Genomic DNA, 21,809 nt, shown 5'->3' on the forward strand with positions numbered 1-21,809 from the left:
AAGACTGTCCAACAGAAGGTTTCCTCAGCCACAAAGGTCTCATCTTTTTATTTTTTTAATTAACATCAGTCTGCTTTACAGATAGCTATATATAGGGACACCAGCACACAATCTTGATGTTTAAAATTTATCTTCCCTTCTTTGTAGCTATGTAGCTAGCTTGGAAACGTCTAGCAGATCATTACCTTGATTTCTGATAAGGTCTCAGCAATTATGACCATTTGGGGGACAACCATCTGCATTTGACTGGCTTCTTCTTATTCTTAGGCTCCTCCGATAGCAGTGATCATATTTGTGACCCTGTAGTTGATAAAATAAACATTTAATTCTATTAGCTCTTAAAATTAGACCTTAGAAAGTTTAGTTTCCCTTATCATTCTTACTGAATTAGACTCGCAGAAGAAATTCCTAACTTCTTATAACAGGCTGATGACGAGCATATAATTCAGTTATGAGCATACAGATTCAAAAACAAGGTTGTCATTGTTGTTTTCATCATAGGTAGCCATAGTAACAGCGTACAGAGTTTAATGTACTGCTAAAGTGAGTGAGTCTTAGAAAAAGAGTACATTAGGATGGCGAAGAGCACAGATGTTGGGTTAAGAGCAACTAGACTCTAGCTCTTAGTTCTGCCTTTTATTTGCTGTGTGACCTTGGGCAAGTCGTTTAATCTCCTTAGCTCCAGGTTCATAATTTATCAAACTGTGTAATAATGGGACCTATCTTGAAGGGTTGTTGTGAGCATCAAATGAAATAGGATGCATGTAAAGTTTTTGTCCTCATAGAACCTGATACAGGTAAGTACTCTATAGTTTCATCATCATTTTCAAATTCCCTGTAGATACGAAACAGGAAGCAACTCTCTGAGGCACTAACAATAAAAAACGGTGTGTGTATAGACATGTAATATTTACTTGCTGTCTTAGGTTTTCTGGGAAATCAACTCTGAGACAGAGGTTTCCATGCAGGAAGCTGAATGGGGGAGAACCCTTGGGATCAACACCTGGGAGAGTGGGACAAGTAGGACGGGGGTGAAGGGGCCACAGCCTTAGGCTGGACCAACCCCTCAGAGTTGTCCTGCCTAAGACACGCGTGCCTGGTTTCTCTCCTCTTGTGCTGAGCAGTCATCAGATGCTGGCTTCCTTGCCCCTCCGCGGTAGGTCCTTGGGTGAGTCTGCTCTCTTAGCAGCAGTTCCCAAAGAGGAAGTCAACTGAGATCTTTCAGTCAATCAACATGCCCTGCAGATATGGGACTAAGCATCTCATTACTGAAGAGATGGGTCTGGGGGGCACAACACAGCATCCACTATACATGCGCTATTTTTTTTTTTAATTTTAGTTTTAGGAAAGGGTCTAAACTTACAGTAAAGGGGGAGGGTTTAAAAGCACTCAGAGAATACCATTTAATTAAATACAGGATAATCCTTGAAAAAATATTCCCACAGTGCTGCTCACATAACAGGTATTCTGAATAAATCTTATGGCATCTACCTGTCTAACTCTTTGCCCATTTCCTAAACTCTAGCCTTGGCTTTTTCTCAATTGCTGCTTAATTTTTCTGTTTAGAATGTCTTTCTACCCACCCTCCCACAGCAACTCATTGCTCATTGGGCTCTTTAATTCATACCTTCTTTGGACCACCTACCTGAAGTATGTTTCCCTTTTACTCTTTATTGTGGCATCTTGTTTGAGTCCTTTCTTGGCCCTTGTCACAGTATATACTTATCTTTTGTTTGCTTGTTAACAGTTGGTCTCCCTCATTAGACGGTAAGCTTTATGAGTACAGGAACCACATTTGCTTTGTTTGCCATTACATAGGCACCCAATAAATACGTGTTGGGTGAGGGAGAGAGGGAGTGAATGCGTTAGAGGTCTGCGATCACTTAGGGAAATGCTGTGTCTTATAGAGGAACCTACCTGCCCTGCTCAGCTCTGGACAGTGTTAGTTTAAACCCACGCTTATTCTCTTGGTTCTGAAATTAATTCCATATAATAACTCGGGGCTCACACATTCTTCTCTTAGTGGATCTCAGAAACAATCTCTCTTAATAATAAATGTTTGTCTTCAATTATATGGACAAAAAAAATTTGTCTACACTATTCAATGGATTTTTAAAATATATAGTGTTATATTATTTATGTAATTAAGACTAATTATCCAGAGAGAATAATGAATTGTTAGATAGCTTGCGTGCCCAGTAGTAAAGTATTACAGTAAATTATAAAGTAGTAAAGGTAGTCAAAAAGCAAGAGGGCTGGTTTTTAAAAAGTTCTCTAGTACCAAAGTACCCTCGTGGCTTTTTTCAAAGAGGAAACCTTTATGTTTGCAACCACTTACAAGGTAGATGTGTTTGCATCTACCTCTTATATTCTAGTCTTGGGAATTAACAGTCACACCCCTGGTCTCTCCCCCTAGAAGCCACACTGCCGCCTAACGTCCTTACTCCCTCACATCCAGGCAGGCACTAAATGTCACCATTTCTGCCTCCAAAATCTTCCAGCTCTGGCATCTGCAGCCTCGTGCATGCCAGAGAGGGTGCCACACCTTCACCATCTCTTGTCTAAATTACTGCACCTCCCAACCCTGTCTCTCTGCTGGGAATCTCTTCCAGTCCCCATCTAATGTGTTCACCACTCCAGGGTAGTCCTAAAGAACAAACCAGATTATGTTATTCCTCTCCTTAGAAACTTCCCTCACGGTTCCCTGTCGCCCACTCCTCGTGTGGTCCACAAAGCCCCTCACAGTTTGACCCCAGCCTGTCCCCTCCCACCATCCCCTTCACACAGGCTCCTCTTCTGCCATGCGGTGTGCCCACTACCCCCTCACCCGACCGTGCCCCTTCACTGCTCCATGCCTTTTATCTCGTTGTTGCCATCGTTTCTGCCAGCAAACTTCTCTTCATTTCTAAAGACTCAAGACAGAGATGCCCTCTGATGTGCTCTGACTCCCTGGGCCTAGAGTAAACTCCAGTTCTCCCATCATACTTCACCCGTCGTATTTATCAGGAGAGACAGTAATGTACCCGTGGGCTTCCAGGAAGCGGAAACTCTATCATAAGTATATTTAATAGCATACTCAGTAGTTGGGTGTAAACTGTATAAAAACATTGGCTGAAGAAAACTTTGAACCTATCCCCTCAGTACCCCCAGCAGCCGTTTTCCCTAGGTCTCCAGCTTCACTAGAGAGAAACATATGATTGGTTCTCATCTTGTTTTAAATTCATGACCCCAAATTTAAAATGTCAGTCAGTACTTTCCAGATATCTTACTCTGCTTCCTTACAGTATTATTTCACCCTGTCCTCTATTTTCAAGTCCCTTTTACTTCCCCTAACACTCTCCCACTTGCCCATTACCCTTGGGTCTCACGGACTTTGCTTCTGTTTTCTGAAAGCAGCCAGCCTTGATGCTGCCTTAGAACCTTTGCACTGGCTGGTACTTCTGTTTGGAACACCCTCTCACCTGTCACCTCCTCAGAAAGACCTTTCCTCGCCCTTCCTCCAGAGGCTACCCACTCAATCACTCATGTATTATCCAGTTTAAACCTCTATTTGGTATGGATCTGCTTCTCATTTATTTGTTGTTTTGCTTTTTATTTATCTCCTCAAACATGAGCTCCATGAGACCAGGGACCTTGTCCGCTCTTTTATCTCTGCTCATTTGTAATTGATTGACAGACCTAACTTTTGTGACGCAATCTTTGAAGCCCTCGTTAGAAGTGCTCAGTGTACTATTTACTTCAGAGGAATTAGATTCCTGGCAACGTAGCCTCATTTCTCCACTGTAACCACATTATAGTTACAGTGCCACACTGTGAACATAAACATCTCTATAGACTTTTATATGCATCTTTAAATGAGATTTTATTGTTACCTTTTAAATAAACAATGGGAACTAGAGGGAGAAGAAAAAGACCAGGAAGGGTGAGTTGAAAATATTTTCCATAATCTTTTAGTGATGATAAAACTTCATCATTCCATTTTTTATTTATATTTCTGAGAGTGGATTTTATTTTCTTTTTTTGTGTGTGTTTTCTCCAAACAGTACTTCTTTGGGGTTGAAATCATTATTGACTGACTGTGATGTGACGTGAGGTGCAGTTTGGTCTTTGCCACTGCTTGGCTATACACACGACTTCTAGGCCTCACTTACCTCATTTGTAGGATGAGGAGTATATCTTCCAGCTCAAAGATGCTGTGACTCTGTGAGATAAGATTAGTCTTTCCATAGATGGTTGGGAGATTGTTGCTTCTGTCAATTCTAGAAAGAGATAAAATGTCTGTTATTGTAATATTTCTTCTCTTCCGATAAAGCCTTCAATATATCTAAGTGCTTGTGACACATACTTATTTTATGCATTAAATTTGAGAGATTTATGAATAAATGTTAATGAAATTGAATTTCCAGCACCTTTGAAAACTATTTTTTAAAACAGCACGCTAAACCCCACTTTTCTTTCAATAAATTAATAGTAAAAAAAAACCATATCATTTATACATTCTCTAGTCTTTCATTAGTGATTTGTTTCACAGTTTGAGATTGGCTTTTTGTATTAAATAATACCCAGCTAAAGCTGCAGTTAATGTTATTAATGCTAGTAAAATTTTGCATTTATAAAATTAGTTATGAACGGTTTTCATTGCTTCACTTGAATTGCTTTGAGAGAACAGTGACTTTTACATTATGCATTGGGATGTATTGCTGAACAGTGTTGTGAGAGAAACATCACCAAACTGGGACTTGGAAATAAGAAGAGCCATTATTTACCGCGTACGGTCCCTGGTTCTAAAGCATTTTATATTTATTTAATTACTTAGTCCTCACTACAACTACTATTATATCCATTTTAGAGATGAGGCATAGGGAAGTTAAGGAATTTGCCCAAGATGACAAAGTAAGAAGCTCCAAAGTCTGTACCTTGAACCTCTACGCTATTATTCCCTCAGGAAATAGAGGTCAGAGTCCTGCTCATCCACCTGACTAGCTTTTTAACATTTATTCAAGCTGTTTGGGGTCTCTATGCCCTTGTTTACAGCTGTAAACTGAGCAGGATAATATCTGCACGACCTCGCTCCTGAGAATGGAAGTAAATAGAGGGAAAGAATTTTTGAAAAGTGCAGTAGATGATGGGTGCTTCTTGTATTCATCTATTATTATTGTTTCTACTTTTTTAGAAAGTGTACAGATATTATTTTGAATCTACTCAATATTTAATAAGCGTTACATAATTGGATTTGATATCATATCCCTTACTATACATTTCAACAGAATATTAATGAAGAAACAAAGCAGCTTATGAAAATGTATGGATTCAGTGGAATGGGGATAAAAATTGAAGATAACAAGAAAGAAGCAGACTCACAGATACACACAACAAACAAGTGGTTACCAGTGGGGAGGGGGGAGGGGTAATATAGGGGAGGGGGAGGGGGAGGTGCAAGCTGCTGGGCGTAAGATGGGCTCAAGGATGTATTGTGCAATACGGGGAATAGAGTCAATATTTTGTAATGACTGTAGATGGAAAGCAACCTTTAAAAATTGTATTAAAGTTTAAAAAGTGTTTTTAAATAAAAACAAATGAAAAAAATAATCTTAAAAAAATTGAAGCCAACTGAAGAAATTTTAAAATTCAGACTTAACCTGAAAAATTATCCATTGTATATCCCCACTCAAAAATCAATTCATAAGTATAGAGACAGAGTAGAAAGAAAAACATAAGAAAATACCCCGAAAAAGAAAATGAAGAAAACAAAATGATGGCTGTTACACTTCTCACTTACTTCTGCATATCAACCTTCTTCACCTAAGATGTGTTATTTTTCCAGGGGTTCAGCTTGGAGGTCATGCAGTAATTGACATGTCACTCAGCTTATTAGAAGTACAGGGATTCGAATTTTAGTTTCCCTTTAACCTTTCCTTGTGCTTAATTTAAAAAAAAGAAAATGAAAATGTAGAAGGTGAGACAATAAAATAAAAAGTTTCCTGAGGAGGATTTTTCCCTTCTCTCTCCACAGGGAAAAGCAAAAAGGTCATTTAATTTTGAATGCTTGCGTTTCTGTGAGCTAGAGTTTAGAAGAAAGTCATTAGGAGGATGTAGGATTTGGAGCCCGTGTTTCTTGCCTATTGAAAGAATCCTAATATACTATGAGGCTTTGAGTACTTTGTAATGAAGAAAGAGGTAATAAGGTTGACTAAGTCAAATCACAGCTTCTAAAGTTGATTGATGATTACAGATTTGTCTTGGTTTTTAAAATGGCTTTGACTTTCGAGTTACACCTCATTCATATTTATTTGTTTATTTCGTCAGAGGGCTCGATGGTAGTGGAAGAAGATGCTTTTATTGGGTGGGCCAAAAGGTTCATTCGGTTTTTTCTGTAAGATGGCTATAGTAGCACTTAGTTGTCTTTAACTTCATTGGAAACAATTTTGTTAGATTGTATGTGACAGCTGTCATATCAGCGTGCATTTAAAAAAAAAGACATCAAAATTGGTGAACTTTTGTGTAGCCATTTTAATATTGAAGATGGAAGAGAAAAAGCAACATTTTCAGCATATTATGCTTTATTATTTCAAGAAGGGTAAAAATGCAATTGAAACACAGAGAAAGATTTGTGCAGCGTGTGGAGAAGGTGCTGTGACTGACCGAGCGTGTCAAAAGTGGTCTGCGAAGTTTCGCGCTGGAGATTTCTCGCTGGACGATGCCCCATGGTCAGGTACACCAGTTGAAGTTGATAGCGATCAAGTCGAGATATTAATTGAGGACAGTCAATGTTATACCACGTGGGAGATAGCCAACATACTCAAAATATCCAAATCAAGCACTGAAAATCATTTGCACCAGCTTGGTTATGTCCATCGCTTTGATGTTTGTGTTCAACATAAGTTAAGCGAAAAAAACCTTCTTGACCATATTTCCGCATGCAATTCTCTACTGAAACGTAATGAAAACATTAAGTTTTTGAAACAAATCGTGAGGGGCGATGAAAAGTGGATACTGTACAATAATGTGGAACGGAAGAGATCGTGGGGCAAGCGAAATGAACCACCACCAAGCACACCAAAGGCCGGTATTCAGTCAAAGAAGGTGATGTTGTGTATATGGTGGGGTTGGAAGGGAGTCCTCTATTATGAGCTCCTTCTGGAAAACTGAGCGATTAATTCCAACAAGTACTGCTCCCAGTTAGACCAACTGAAAGCAGCACTTGATGAAAAGCGTCCAGAATTAGTCAACAGAAAATGCATAATCCTCCAACAGGATAATGCAAGACCATATGTTTGTTTGATGACCAGTCAAAAACTGTTACAGCTTGGCTGGGAAGTTCTGATTCAACTGTCGTATTCACCAGACATTGCACCTTCAGATTTCCATTTATTTCTGTCCTTACAAAGTTCTCTTAATGGAAAAAATTTCAATTCCCTGGAAGACTGTAGAAGGCACGTGGAACAGTTCTTTGCTCAAAAAGATAAAAAGTTTTGGGAAGATGGAATTATGAAGTTGCCTGAAAAATGGCAGAAGGTAGTGGAACAAAAGGGTGAATACGTTTTTCGATAAAGTTCTTTGAAAATGAAAAATGTGTCTTTTATTTTTCCTTAAAAACCGAAGGCACTTTTTGGCCAACCCAATACTTTTGGAATTGGGATCATACATTCTATAACCTATTGCAAAGAGAGGACTTCTGTGTTTTTAACCATTATATATTAAAACAAAAGTGGAGGACAGTATCAATTTCAATAACTCTGTGTAATTTCCATTTATTTTATTTCCTGAAGAAGTTGGGCTGCACTGAATTGGACTAATTACCAGCTTTATGCTACCAGAAACAACAGATTATGAAATGACCTTTTAAGTGAAGTCTCTGTAACCTTCTATTAATAATAGCAGCTACCCCCATGGTGACATATCCGAACATGGGACTATCTGGGTCCCTCAAGCACCAAAATTTGTGTGCTCATACATCAGTCCATAATACTATGTGACAGAACTACTCTTATTTCTCTCTACCTCACTACATTTAAACTTTCAAGAAAGAAATGAACACTAGATAAGTTACTGTGGTTTCGGATCACTTGTCCAAAAACAAAACATGATGTTTTATAAATTCACCTGTAACTTTAATTACAAGATCTACTTTTTCAAAATATTTAACCACTATTTATCTCTCTCTATAAAACCCTCGTTCTCCTCCCGCCCCACCCAACCTTCAAGGTGCTGCACCTATACTTCCTACCAACTGGTCAGCTTTCTGCCAGGACACCCTTTTTCAACACTTGTTTTACTTACTGAGCACTTGAGATCGGAGGAGATCGATCCAATAGCCGTTTGTTCACAGGTTCTCTGGAGAGTCGTTTATTTATTCTTGAGTATCTGTGAAGGCATGCCTCATTGCGAATTAAGCCTTTTTAGTGACAGAGTGGAAGATGACAGAACCCCATCAGCCTTGTCAGGAGAAGTTCCCTGACCTCATTATTGCTAATGGATCATGGTAATTCAGCCTGTTGTGAAATCTCATGTTCAATTATGCAGGATAATGAGTGACTCAAAACTTAATGTCTCTCAACTCTAGTCTTCATTATCGGGTTTGTTCAGCTTCTTCCAAAAGCCAAAGGTTTTAAATAGAGTGGTTCACTTTTATATCCAGACTTAAAGTTATCGCCAGTGTTCAGGCTGTCCTGATTTGAAATATCTGACTTGATTTTAAAATATGAGAGGATTGCCATATAACTTCATATTTCACTCATCCTTTTGTAGGAAAGTTAGGACAGGTTTATTCATTTTTAAGCGTTAATTCTGGAATTCTAAAAGCATGCAAATGGCATTTGTCTTTGGATTCACAAAAACTCTAGATATTCAGAGTCTGAATTATTTAAACTCCCACAACACATGCACTTTTGCTTTTCAAGCATGAGTTATAATTTAATTAAAAACTTCTGGTGCATTGCTAGCATTTTAAATATTAATATGTTCCATGGATCATTTTCGATTATCTACTGTCTTGAAATTCTTGAAGATGTCAGACTGTTAAGATTCCCAAAGTTGCACTTGGAATTGTCCATCGAGGCAAAGGGGACTGTGATAATTACACACATCCATTAGGATCAGCAGAAGAGATAAACTTTGGGGAGGCTTAATGGGCATGTCTCAATGACAGCTAGCAAAGAGCATTTGGCATGATTAAGGATGGATTTGAATGCAGTGGAAAATATACTGTCCTTATGGACACCAGTGGAAGTTGCACTACAAATGTTAAATTCCCCAGGAGAAGAGTGGTGTGGCAGGGAAGCTTTGAAATCCCCTATGGCCATCCTCCAAATTATTCTCTTTCCTTTATGTCTTTGTGCTGTCAGAATCACTTTGCAATGCCCAATTCAACTCCCTCCGCATCTGAAAAGAGGCAAACTGTTGGTCTCTGTGTTTCAGATTGTCCGAAGATACATCAAGGACTGGCTTGAGAGAAAGAAGCCTCCCTTTGGTGCTGTCAGCAGCAGCGTGCTCCTCGTGATAATCTACACAACCTTCTGTGACACGTTCTCGAACCCAGATATCGACCTGGATAGATTCAGTCTTATTCTCATACTGTTCATAAGTAAGTTGGAAGGTGGGATACCCTTGCTATCTCCTCAGCCTCCTCAATAGCAAAGCCAAGCCATCTGTGGTCCCTAAATTCATTGCCAATATTCATTTGCTTAGAAAAGAATACTTCCTTTTGTGTTGCATGTACGGACTCGGTGACTTTATCGTATGTGTCTGTTCTTTAGAAAGACATCAGCTATGCACTTATGACATAATCTCCTTCGTTTTTTATGTCTGATTTACAATAGTTGATGCCAGATGACAGGAGCCATAATATCTGTTAAATTCAAATGCTAGATTGAGCACTTTTTTGCCAATTTATTTTATTGTAACTTGAAGCTAATCTTACCCTTTATTGTGAATTAAAAGTAGGATTTATAATCTATGGTACTGTCGTTTTCTAAGTATAGTAATTGGCTGCATTGGTTAAAATGTGACTATTTACATAATGTTTTCTATTAAAATATACCCAAAGTAATATCATTTCATTTTAAGAAGCAGCAGGCTATAAAATGCAAGTAACTGCTAGGGTCCAAAACTAACCTTTTGTTCTATTTACCCAGTAATACCAAAGACTACTTCGGTAATTATAATATCAAAGAATGTTTTGTTATTAAAATCAACATGAGTCATTCCAAAATATATGTTATATGCTACCACATTTATGCTATTTGCTATTATTCATAGTACAAACGAGCTCTTCCGAAATTGAACAAATAACCAAACTTTAAATCAAAGAGGGTTTTAGAGTTACCCTGAGTAGCAAATATCATAGGTTATATCTGAGGATATCTTCACTAAGAACAAGTTGAGGGACTTCCCTGGCAGTCCAGTGGTTAAGACTCTATGCTTCCACTGCCGGGGGCCCAGGTGCGCTTTCACTGCAGGGGGCCCGGGTTCGATCCCTGGTTGGAGAACTAAGATCCCGCATGCTGCAAGACATGGAAAAAATAAAATAAAAAGAACAAGTTGAGTCCCACTAGTTTGAATGATTCTGTCAGTTTAGCAATGTGTGTGTGTTTCACTTATTCGTTTGTTTATTTTTCTATTTGAATTCCCATAAGTTTCAGATAAAACGAAGCATACCAGTAAGTATGCTACAGATACTGATTCTACAGTGCTAATTTAGATTTAATCTTTTTGTTTTTTCTTCAGTCTGTTCCATTCAGCTGAGTTTTATGCTTTTAACATTCATCTTTTCAACGAGGTAAGTGATCTGGTATCTCTTGTTGTTAATTTCCTAACTGACGAATCATGCTCTTTACTTGGCTTCCAGGCCCCTACATGCTTCTACTTGGTCTCCTGTCTCCCGACTGTTGTATCTTGCTCCTGCCGCCCTCAAGTTGTAGAAGTTACCAAAGGATCTGTTCTTGGCCCTCGTTTCATTATTCACATTTTGTGCGTAGGCAGCCTCCTCCGTTCCGCTGGCTCGAGCTCTCATCTTCCTGCTGATGAAGCCTAGACCTTACACTGCACTGTTTTCTGGAGCTCTGGCCCTGCTCATCACTTACCATTTGGATATCTTCACCTGACTGTCTTAACAAGACCTCACACTCACCCGTGCTTTTTCCACTGCACTAAACTCAAAATATTCAAAATGGAATTAATCTTTTTCCCCAGTACTTCCTCTTTCTCTCATATTTTTTAATGGAACTGCCATCCACGGAGTTACTCAGACTGGAATCCTTCACATTATTATTTTTTCAATGTCTTGATCCTACCTCGGTGCTCTCCAAGCCCGTTCCCTAATTCAGGCTCTCGCTGCCTCTTTCTCCCTAGACTGTTGCCATGCATGTCTTACTGTTATTCTTCATTTCCAGACTGAGCTTTTCTTGTGTATTTCATACTGCTTCCAATAACTCAGAGTCCTGATATAGGTCTCCTGTTCAGAGACCTTCAATGGTCAGCCAGTGCCTGCAGAATGAGGTTCATTTTGGGGGGCTAAGTGAACCACTACTAGCATTCACACTATCTAAGCTTTAGGTTGAGGTAAAATCTTTGCTGTTCCCTGGAAGAACCTCAAGCATTCTCATTTCTGTCCCTTGCTTAGGCTGACCCCATGTCAAAATTCGTCTCCATGTCCTAGTTCATCTTTCCTGTTCTTAAAGCCTCACTTCTTCCACCAGTATTATACATTCAACAGATATGACTTAAGCCTTTGGTAGGAGAAAGTTACCACAGTGAATACCACAAATAATGATTTTGATCCTGTATGAGTTTATAGACTAGATATATGCATTGGTAACTGAGTATTCTCTTAGTGCGACAGTAACACAACCTGGAGTCAATTCAAAGAAGAAGGCACTCCCAAAGAGAGTGGTAGAACAAGACTCCGTGGAGGAGATGGGATTTGACGTGAGTCATAAAGAATAGCTAATTATTCAGCAAACACAGATGCAAAGAGGGAGTTCTTGGAAGAAGAAATAGTAAAGCAAATGTAGACATGCAAACACACACACACACACACACACACACACACACAAAGACCTGGTGGAACAATAGGAGTAGAGGAAAATGAAAAATAATAATAGTAACTGGAAAAGTAAGCTTGGGCCAGATTGCGAGGGCCTTGAATGCCAGGTGCTGGCAATGAGCTGCCACAAGGGAAGGGGCCTTCGTTGTTTACGGGGCCTGAAATAGCGTCAGAGCATGGATGGCTCAGGCCTCACATTAGGCACTTGGCTCTTAGAGCACTTGCTATAGCACGAGGCCAGTTGTAAACAGTCAATAAAAATTTATTGATTGGTGTAATTTGAAGCATTTTCCCAGGCTTGTGGTTGTGATTTATGAAGTAAGAGTAGAGCCTGGAGCCGTTAAGTCACAGAGAAAATGTGACTTAATTGGGTAAGTCTGAGAGTAGGAGCTATTTTAAAGTTCTTTCTGTAAATGGCTTGTTACGTCACCTTCGAAAAGATGTTTGCCTTCCGCTGGCTGTTTGTTTGCTGGTCCTTGTGGCCGAAGTAATCCTCAGACCCAGTCATCCTATCGTATCAGACTGTCAGTGACTGAAAAATTCCTTGAAAAGCACAGAACAGCCACTACTGGGATTGCTGAAGGAGGGCTGGGGGAGGGGAGTATCACAACTAGTTGAATTCGAAGTGAGAATTGTCAGCATGGAGTAGGCTGGGCTTTCATAAAGCCTTGTGGTTTTGAGGCCCTTCTATTCTGCCTTATTCTGCCTTCACTAAAGTTCTGTTGTGTTTTGAACTTGCTTGGCCCACTGCCAGACATGCCTGTTCTTTGGTGAACAACAGAGTATGGAGTAGCTGTAATCGTGCTCCTGGGTAGTGGTTGTGTAGCCCCAAAATATGCCGTTAAAATTTGGAGATGTTTCAATCAGAAAAAATTTATGATTTTCACATTCTGTTTTCATGCTGGAAGACCCCATAGCACTTGAGGATTTTATTGGAGGAATGAAAAATACCAACATTTATTGAGCCCTGCTCTGTGCCAGGCACTGTGCTAGGGATTGTGCATATGTTATTTTGTGTAAGTCTGACAGCAAAAGACTAGGTTACTATGCATTTTTGTTGCTATTTTGCAGATGATGACCCACACTTAGAGTAGTTTAGGGACTTGCCTAAAATCAGATTTTAGTAGTTTAGTAACTTACACAAAATCAGATGGCAAATACTGCACTTAGAACTGAAATTCATCTCCATTTGACATTTCCAAAAGAATTTACCCATGCTTTTTCCACTGCACTAAACTACTTCAATGAATTTTAATGTTCACAATCCTTGTTTTGGTTGGGGAATTTGTAGAGAGCATATAACTGGATTCTCCAAGTTCACACACACACACAAATTAGTCAAAGATACCAGGAGTTAGAACTAGGACCCACTGGTTTATTCTCTGAGTTCTTTTCTTTTCCTACTTTTTGTTCCTTCCTTCTTAAAATTAGTGAAATTGGCCTGTGGTGGGTTTTTTCTTTTCTTTTACTTGCCAATTCAGTAAAGCTAAAACCAATCCAGATATCCAGAGACAAAAATCTCAACATAGAAATCAGTCTGTCTCTTTTTGTACAGCATGCCACTGACCTCTGATGGTGGAAGTTCAGCATAAACCAGGAGAGACCCAGCCTAGAAAATTCAACTTCCCTGCAACACTTGTTTACCTGGTTAATATTTCTTAGGTTTACAGACCTGACATGTTACCATTGTGTAACATGTCATTGTGTCTGGCAGGGGAGCCTCTTCTACTTTGAGTATTTAAAATACTTTTGAGAGTTGTTATTCTGTGTTCTCATTTATCTGTCCACAGAAGAGCATCAGGGTTAAAAATTCCAACTCTGGAGTCAGACAGACTCAAGTTTCAATCCTGTTTAATAACTTTGTAACTTTTGTCAGTTTCCTCATTGATAAAATGGAGATAGTAGTAGTACCTATCTCATAGGGTCATTTGGAGAATTAAATAATACGCACATAAAGCCCTCAGCATAATACCTAGTATATAGTAAGTGCTCAAGAAACGTTAGCTACTGTAAAATATTTGCTATATCACAGTAGCGTATGTTATTTCAAAAACTAATTATGGAAGAGAGAGAATTAGCATTTCTAGTTTTGCAATATATTCTTTTGGACGTTTCTCTGTCACAGTTGCTAGGAATGGGGAGTTGATTCATCAAACCAAGAGTCCACTGTCCATAGTGACCTAAGCTTTCTGCAACTTTCAGAAGCTTCAAAGGTAGAAGAAAAAAGTTGAAAAAGCTTAGAAAAATAAAGCAGTAATTGGGAGCCTTTTAAAAGTATATATAAGATAGTTTGGTAGATAGATAACTAGAGTAATAGAAACCTAGATTGTCCCTAGAGTGACAAAAGAAACTATTAAGAAAGGAAAAGGAAGAAAACAAATATAAATATTTGCATTAGGTGTTTTAGCCCTTATCAGTACATTTTCAACCAGATGTCTCATTCAGCCTCAGGCCATAGTCCTGGGAGGGAAGGAGAGTGACCTGGAGGGCAGGAGAGGGAGAAACGGAGGGAAGGAGAGAAGAGGAGCATTGTTATTCCTGGGAAGTCTCCTAGCCATTTCAGAGATGGGCCGACTAAGCCAGAGCTCTGGGTAACTTGTTTAGTGCCACACAGCTGGTGATAGATGAGGTCTCCTAAAACGAGTAAAGACAAAAATGGGACCTAATGAAACTTAAAAGCTTCTGTACAGCAAAGGAAACTATGAACAAGATGAAAAGACAACCCTCAGAATGGGAGAAAATATTTGCAAACGAATCAACAAAGGGTTAATCTCCAAAATACGTAAACAGCTCATGCAGCTCAATATTTAAAAAAACAAACAAACAATAAAAAAATGGGCAGAAGACCTAAATAGACATGTCTCCAAAGAAGACATACAGATGGCCAAGAGGCACAGGAAAAGCTGCTCAACATCACTAACTATTACAGAAATGCAAATCAAAATTACATGAGGTATCACCTCACACCAGTTAGAATGGGCATCATCAGAAAATCTATAAACACAAATGCTGGAGAGGGTGTGGAGAAAAGGGAACCCTCTTGCACTGTTGGTGGGAATGCAAATTGATACAACCACTATGGAGAACAGAATGCAGGTTCCTCAAAAAACTAAAAATAGAATTGCCATATGATCTAGCAATCCCACTCCTGGGCATATACCCAGAGAAAACCATAATTCAAAAAGACACATGCAGCCCAATGTTCATTGCAGCACTATTTACTATAGCCAGGTCATGGAAGCAACCTAAATGCCCATCGACAGACGAATGGATAAAGAAGATATGGTACATATATACAATGGAATATTACTCAGCCATAAAAAGGAACGAAATTGGGTCATTTGTAGAGACATGGATGGACCTAGAGACTGTCATACAGAGTGAAGTAAGTCAGAAAGAGAAAAACAAATATTGTATATTAACGTATATATATATAGAATCTAGAAAATGGTACAGATGAACCGGTTTGCAAAGCAGAAATAGAAACACAGATGTAGAGAACAAACATATGGACACCAAGGGGGGAAAGCAGGGTGGGGGTGGGTAATGGGATGAACTGGGAGATTGGGATCGACATATATACACTAATATGTATAAAACAGATAACTAATAAGAAACTGCTGTATAAAAAAAATGAAATAAAATTTCAAAAAAAAGAAGATGAGAAGCCCAGGTAAAGATTTTTAAACCATGTTCTGTTAAAAAAAATAAATAAATAAAGCCACACAGGTACAGAGGTTAACAAAGGAAAGTATTTCATGTGGAAGTTTCCCCCTGTAAAAACAGTGGGCTTAGACGGGACTATCTCAGAGGACCCTTTCTGCTCCACATTCTGTAATTCTGCTAGTAAAACCTTTTGACATGTTTTCCTTTGTGGGTACTCAAAGGAAGGCAAAATAAATATTATGTGGAAAACACTGAATGAAAGCTTTGTGAGAGAATAAAAAGACCAGTTGGGAAGAAAAGGAAATAAACATCTCGAGGGAAGCCAAAGTAATCAAAAGAATTATAAAAACAAGATAAAAAGAAAATCAATATTAAACAGAGATAAGGTAGAGTTCGAAAATAAATAGTAATGCGATTCCTTTCAAGAATGTGAGCAGACACAGTAGAGATGATAATCACTGAAAATAATTATAGCCATTACCACTTAATATAATGTATGGGATACTTTGTTTCTCTGTGCGCGTCACGACTTTTCACCATTTAACCACCCCTGAACAGAGCATGGGTGAGGGAGGGTTAGTTATCAGGATGGCTGCTCTCATCCACTAAATTGTGTGGTGATTTTGGTTATGGCTTTGAGTTTTTATAATGTTCTTCTCAGAAGGCAAACTTGTCTTCACAATTTGGGGCACCCGCCTTATTAGCTGTGTGACTTGAGGCAACTGTGCTTCAAGATCCCTTTTCGGAAAAAACAAGACAAAAATACTGTTACCGTATAAGGCTGTTCTATGAAGAAAGAAGAACTGGATGCAAAGTGCTTAGAAAAGTGCTCAATAAATGTTGACTGCAGGGCTTCCCTTGTGGCGCAGTGGTTGGGAGTCCGCCTGCCGATGCAGGGGACGCGGGTTCATGCCCCGGTCCGGGAAGATCCCACGTGCCGCGGAGCGGCTGGGCCCGTGAGCCATGGCTGCTGAGCCTGCGCGTCCGGAGCCTGTGCTCCGCAATGCGAGAGGCCACAACAGTGAGAGGCCCACGTACCGCAAAAAAAAAAAAAAAAAAAAAAAAGTTGACTGCAAATCAACTATACTTCAATTTAAAAAACAAATATATATATATATATATATATGTGATAGAAAAAAATTTCTTTAATGTTTACTGCTATGGTTACTCACCATCCTTATCCTCTTCCTCCTTATCTTGGATGGAAGGTTAAGTGAGCACGTGCTCTGCTGGCTTCTCCAAGACCTGTGAGGTGGAACAGTCTGTTACTGTAGACATAGAGTATAAGTCAGCCCTATTTAGGTGGAGTATTGTTTTTAACCTCAAACATTCCATCTTTACATCCTGATTCTCTCTCCCCACTGAAGGGCTTTGTGTCAGTAGGACCCTAGGGCAGTGTTCCAACCCACATCAGGCCAGATACCTCCTCGTGTGGGCTTACCTTCGGTCTCCTTACCCTGGAGCAGAGGACAAGTAAGCATATCTTGCAAACATCCTCTTTCGCCACACTGGAAATGCTGCTCCAACATGGCAGCCAGCGCCAGATTAAATCAGAGCTTTCTTGGCCAGAGAGATCTAGACACATTAGAAATGGGTCAAGCAGAACAGCGTTCACCAAAGAAGAAGTATACTGCCGGACTCCCTTGGAAGAAAACCAAACTGCATAAATCCAGATGCCGCAACAACTGGTTACAAACAAGGGCAGCCGAAGCCCTCAAAGGCCTTTGCAGTGTTATTGACACCAGAGCATTGCCGGAGAAAGACCCCAGACTAGGCCAGCTGGCTCTGCCACATGTTCCACAATCACAGCTGGGCATTCATTCCTGGAGACATCTTTTATTCATTGTGAATTGACCGTAGGTCATATTCCCCAGTCTGCTTATGTCAAGTTTTTCTCAGGCCTCAGTATTCCCTCAGACTTCTCTGTAGATGAATGAACTGCCTCACACTTTGCACAGAAAGTAAACTCTCTGATGTAGATTCCCTCCACTTTCTTATTCTCCACCTGAAGATTTTCTGTATTTTTCACCCACCTTGTCTTCTTTTGCTTCCAGCTCACAGATTCTCAGAGTGTAGGACACTCTCCTCTCCGGCTAATCTCAGTCTCATCCTCTCAGGCCCCTTTGAGGATGTGGTCTCGTCCATTATTTCTACCTGCTGTATCATCACTTTCTATGTATAAACAGGTTCATCTCCATGGCCCTTTTCTTCTCTTCACCAGATTTCTTGAAACCACAGCCCCCTTCACTACTGCAAATTCAGTAAACTTAAACCTCAACTCCTGGGTCTCCTGCCCAGACCCTACTGGGCTTCCTCTTCCATTCCTTATTTCCATTAATGCTTTGATACTTCTCTCAAAGTTTCTAATTTCTCTTCAATCTCTCTTCTTCTCTCAAGGCAACAATAACAATAAAAGTATAAACTAGCTTTTTTTTTTTTTTTTGCGGTACGCGGGCCTCTCACTGTTGCAGCCTCTCCCGTTGCGGAGCACAGGCGCCAGACGTGCAGGCTCAGCGGCCATGGCTCACGGGCCCAGCCGCTCCGTGGCATGTGGGATCTTCCCAGACTGGGCCACGAACCCGTGTCCCCTGCATCGGCAGGTGGACTCCCAACCACTGCGCCACCAGGGAAGCCCTAAACTAGCATTTTTAAACACTTGCTATGTGCCCAGTTCTTAACAGATATTGGCATTTATCCTCACAATGACCCTAAGAGGCAGACAGTATTATCCCCATTTTATATCTAAGTAAAAGGATGGTCTGGATTTAAATTCCAGTGTGTTTCCCACACTGCCTGTGCTCTTAAGCTGTTGGGAGGGAATATTTTGTAGAAGTTACCAGTTGACAAGTTCTTTTAATTCTGTCTTCATGTCTCTTGCCACCAGCTCCTGTGCTCACTGTGATTCTTCAGGCCCTCATAGCTTTCTGCTCCCTGCCTGGGCTCATCAACTTAGCCTTATACTGGGCTGTGTGACTACTCTTCCTTAAGAACGGGTCTGACCATGCCATTCTACTGTCCCATGCCCTTCAGTAGTTCCCCTTATCCTATCTTATGGAGTCCACGCTCCTGGACGTGAGCGAGTGCCCCTGCACACAAGTCACCCTGGAGAGTCTGCGCTTTGCCAACTGCCTCCTGCACTTGCATGCTTCCATTCTGCTCTCCCTTACCTAAAATCCACATCTGCGCATGTCTAAACCTGTTCTTTAAAGCCTAGCTCAATTGTAATTTCCTCCAAGAAGTTCTCTACAGGCTTCATCATCATCCCCTACCCCCCTGACAAGCTTGAGATCATCCTCCCCTTCAGAACCAAAACATCCTCTCTAGAGACTCTCTCTCCCTTTCTCTCTCTCTCTTTCTTTCTCTCTCTCTCTCTTTCTCTGTCTCCCTCCCTCCTTCTCTTTCAACTGAGGTGAGACACCAAAAATTCAATTTGGAAAGATGTTATTAAAAAAAAAAAAAAAGGCTGCAGGTAAGACTGGTTAGGAAGCATGAGCTTACATGATTTTTCAAAGGAGAGGAGACTAAAGGGCAATTTAAATATTCTCTTAACATACGTACAGAGGAGCAGGTGGTGGAGGAGAGGGTCCTGCTCTCCTCCAGTGAGTATATAACAAAGAAACAGGATGTGGGATCTGCTGAGGGAAGCTTTTTCTCCCAGTGAAAGTTGTATATATGGATGAGGTTACTAAGGGAAATGGTGGGGTCTCTTTCTTTAGACATACTTGACAATTGGTTAGATTGTTACATCTACAACTATATGCATGCAGTCGGGTTCTAGAACATTTTTCCATTTGCTAGCCCTCTTGTCTGAGTTCAGGGCGGGAATGAACAGACTCACTATATCTTCAAACACTGATCGTGCAGGAAGGAATAGTTTCTAACATATCAAGGATGCAATAATAAAACTTACATTTCTAACCTTTTTGGTTCCTGGTTCTCTAAATCTTTATGATCTAAAATAGGAAATCTGAATATGGTATTCACCAGTACTGATCCCCATAACATTTAATGGATTTTGACTACACAAGATTTTTTTTATCCTTAACATATTATATAACAATAAAACAATGGCAGTTAAGCGCGGGCACAGGAGCCAGACTTGATTTAAATCCTGGCTCTGTCACTTCCTAGCTATGGGGTCCTGGGTAGGTTACATAACTTCTGTGTGCCTCAGTTTTCTCATCTGTAAATAATGATATTGTATTGCCTACCTGATAGGGTTTTTGTCTTTATATGCAAAGACCTTAAGGGAATACCTGATACATAGTAATGGATAAAAATTGGTAATTTATTATTTTTACTAAAAACATATGATGTTAAACCTTTGTTCATACCGTGTATTTCTCAGAGGCCGTTGTTTGCTGCCAAGGGGATGTGTTGCTCCTCGAGGGAAGCCTTTTTGAAATACATTAACTCTTTTCAAGCCACTGGGTTAAAATCAAGTGATAGCCTAGTGACTGAGCTAAGTTTCCTTGCTGCGTGATTTTTGTAAAGTCTTGTGCCACAAGCTGATTACATATGTGATTTTAGAAGACCTCCACCACACATTTTTAAGACTGTCTCCTTTTCATGGATAAATGACTCAGAAATTATTCTCTAAAAAGAAATTTGGACATTTCTGTACATTTGGGTATAGAATTACTTCTGTCACCAGGACTGATCAAAGGGATGTTAGCACAAAGGTAGGTACTACATTTGATTGAGGATGTATTAAATATGCTTTTTATTTGTAAAACACTTTTTTCTTTTGCCACTAGGAATAATTCAGGTTTCACACCAGCAGACACTGTGGCTGTCATGTTCTGTTCTACACACAAATCCCTCACATTGGGTAAGTGACCCACAGACTGAAAAACCAACTTAATATTACCCTCAGATAATTGCATCTTATGATTTTGAAATTCAAACAACTCTTCAAATTAAATGGAATGGGGGTATTTTCCACTCTGTGACCTAAAGAACAATAGCAAAGTGAGGATGGGTCATAGCTTTGAAATACCATCACTGGATTGAACCCATTTTTGAGGGCCTAAATTTAATGGTGTAGGATTTAACTTTATTTGTAATCATGTTTTCGATTCTCATAGAAGATTTTCAATGTAGAATGTTCATGTTAAAAGTCTGGGGGTGCGTAGTTGGGGGCGGGGGGTGCAATGAGCACAAACTTGGTTTTGGAAGGCTCTAGAGTGACCCCTGGGAAATGTCACCTTATGTTTTCTGGAAGCTTGGAGCAAGGTGGAAATAATGTTATGACTCTAGTTTGATATTGACATTAGTTTGAAGTTCCTTTCAGAATGTTATTTCTATAAAGAAACATGACATAGTTATCATTAACTCAATCTGATCAGCACCTAAAATGAAATAAGTACGTATTTAATGGATAAAAATAGATCAAGAAAAGTGCTATTTTCTACTTAGCTTTATCCAGTTTAATGACATTATCCCAATAACCTGTCCAAGACATCTGGAATCCATGTTTTTAGTCATTAAAAGTCATTAAGTAATGAGAAACTTTATTGAAATATACATCATTAACAAACTCCTTGGGGTAGTAGGCACATTGTGGTAAAACTAGTTTTAAAAATTCCATTACATTTTGACGTGTGACTGACTAAAGAGAATGACATTGCTCTAAGTCTGCTCGTGTTAAAGTTCAGTCTGTAAACTAGGAAACAAAGAGATTTCACAATGGTTTTACTAGCCCCAAACATATTTGTCTGATAGAATTATTTTCAGTCTTGCAAAGTTTGGGAAATGATTTAGAAATTGGACATACTCTTAAAGAAGCAATTGCTATCTAGGGGTTCAGCTTATTTGAAGAAAAAATATATATATACTGTCCATACGTTGCATTATGACTGTTAGGTTTTCTTTATAATCATCACAAAATAGAATTTGAAAGAGCTTTTTCGAAGCCACATTCCCGTCCTGATTTTGTGATCCTGGACAAATCACTTAAGCTCCCTGAACCTCAGCTTTCTCACTTTGTAAGCCATTTTCTTACTTTTTCTTAATTCTTAAGGCTGCTGTAAAGATTAAAGATAAAATGTGTTAAGTACCCAGCACAGAACTTGTACCTAATACAAGTCAGTACATGACA

The 21,809-nt window shown here is 39.6% G+C and overlaps 1 protein-coding gene across 2 annotated transcripts in view; it reads left to right on the forward strand.

The window, feature by feature from the left end:
- The window catches only part of SLC10A7 (solute carrier family 10 member 7), a 255,792-nt gene that overhangs the window by 194,665 nt on the left and 39,318 nt on the right, over window positions 1-21,809 (forward strand). For both annotated transcript variants that reach the window (XM_082838589.1, XM_082838590.1), the window contains 3 exons: window positions 9,418-9,583; window positions 10,726-10,777; window positions 20,467-20,540. In XM_082838589.1, the coding sequence (XP_082694715.1) occupies window positions 9,418-9,583; window positions 10,726-10,777; window positions 20,467-20,540 (292 nt within the window). The remainder of the gene's footprint in view (window positions 1-9,417; window positions 9,584-10,725; window positions 10,778-20,466; window positions 20,541-21,809) is intronic.

The sequence above is a fragment of the Leucopleurus acutus genome, assembly GCF_964270905.1.
Source record: "Leucopleurus acutus genome assembly, chromosome: 4".
NCBI lineage: Eukaryota > Metazoa > Chordata > Mammalia > Artiodactyla > Delphinidae > Leucopleurus > Leucopleurus acutus.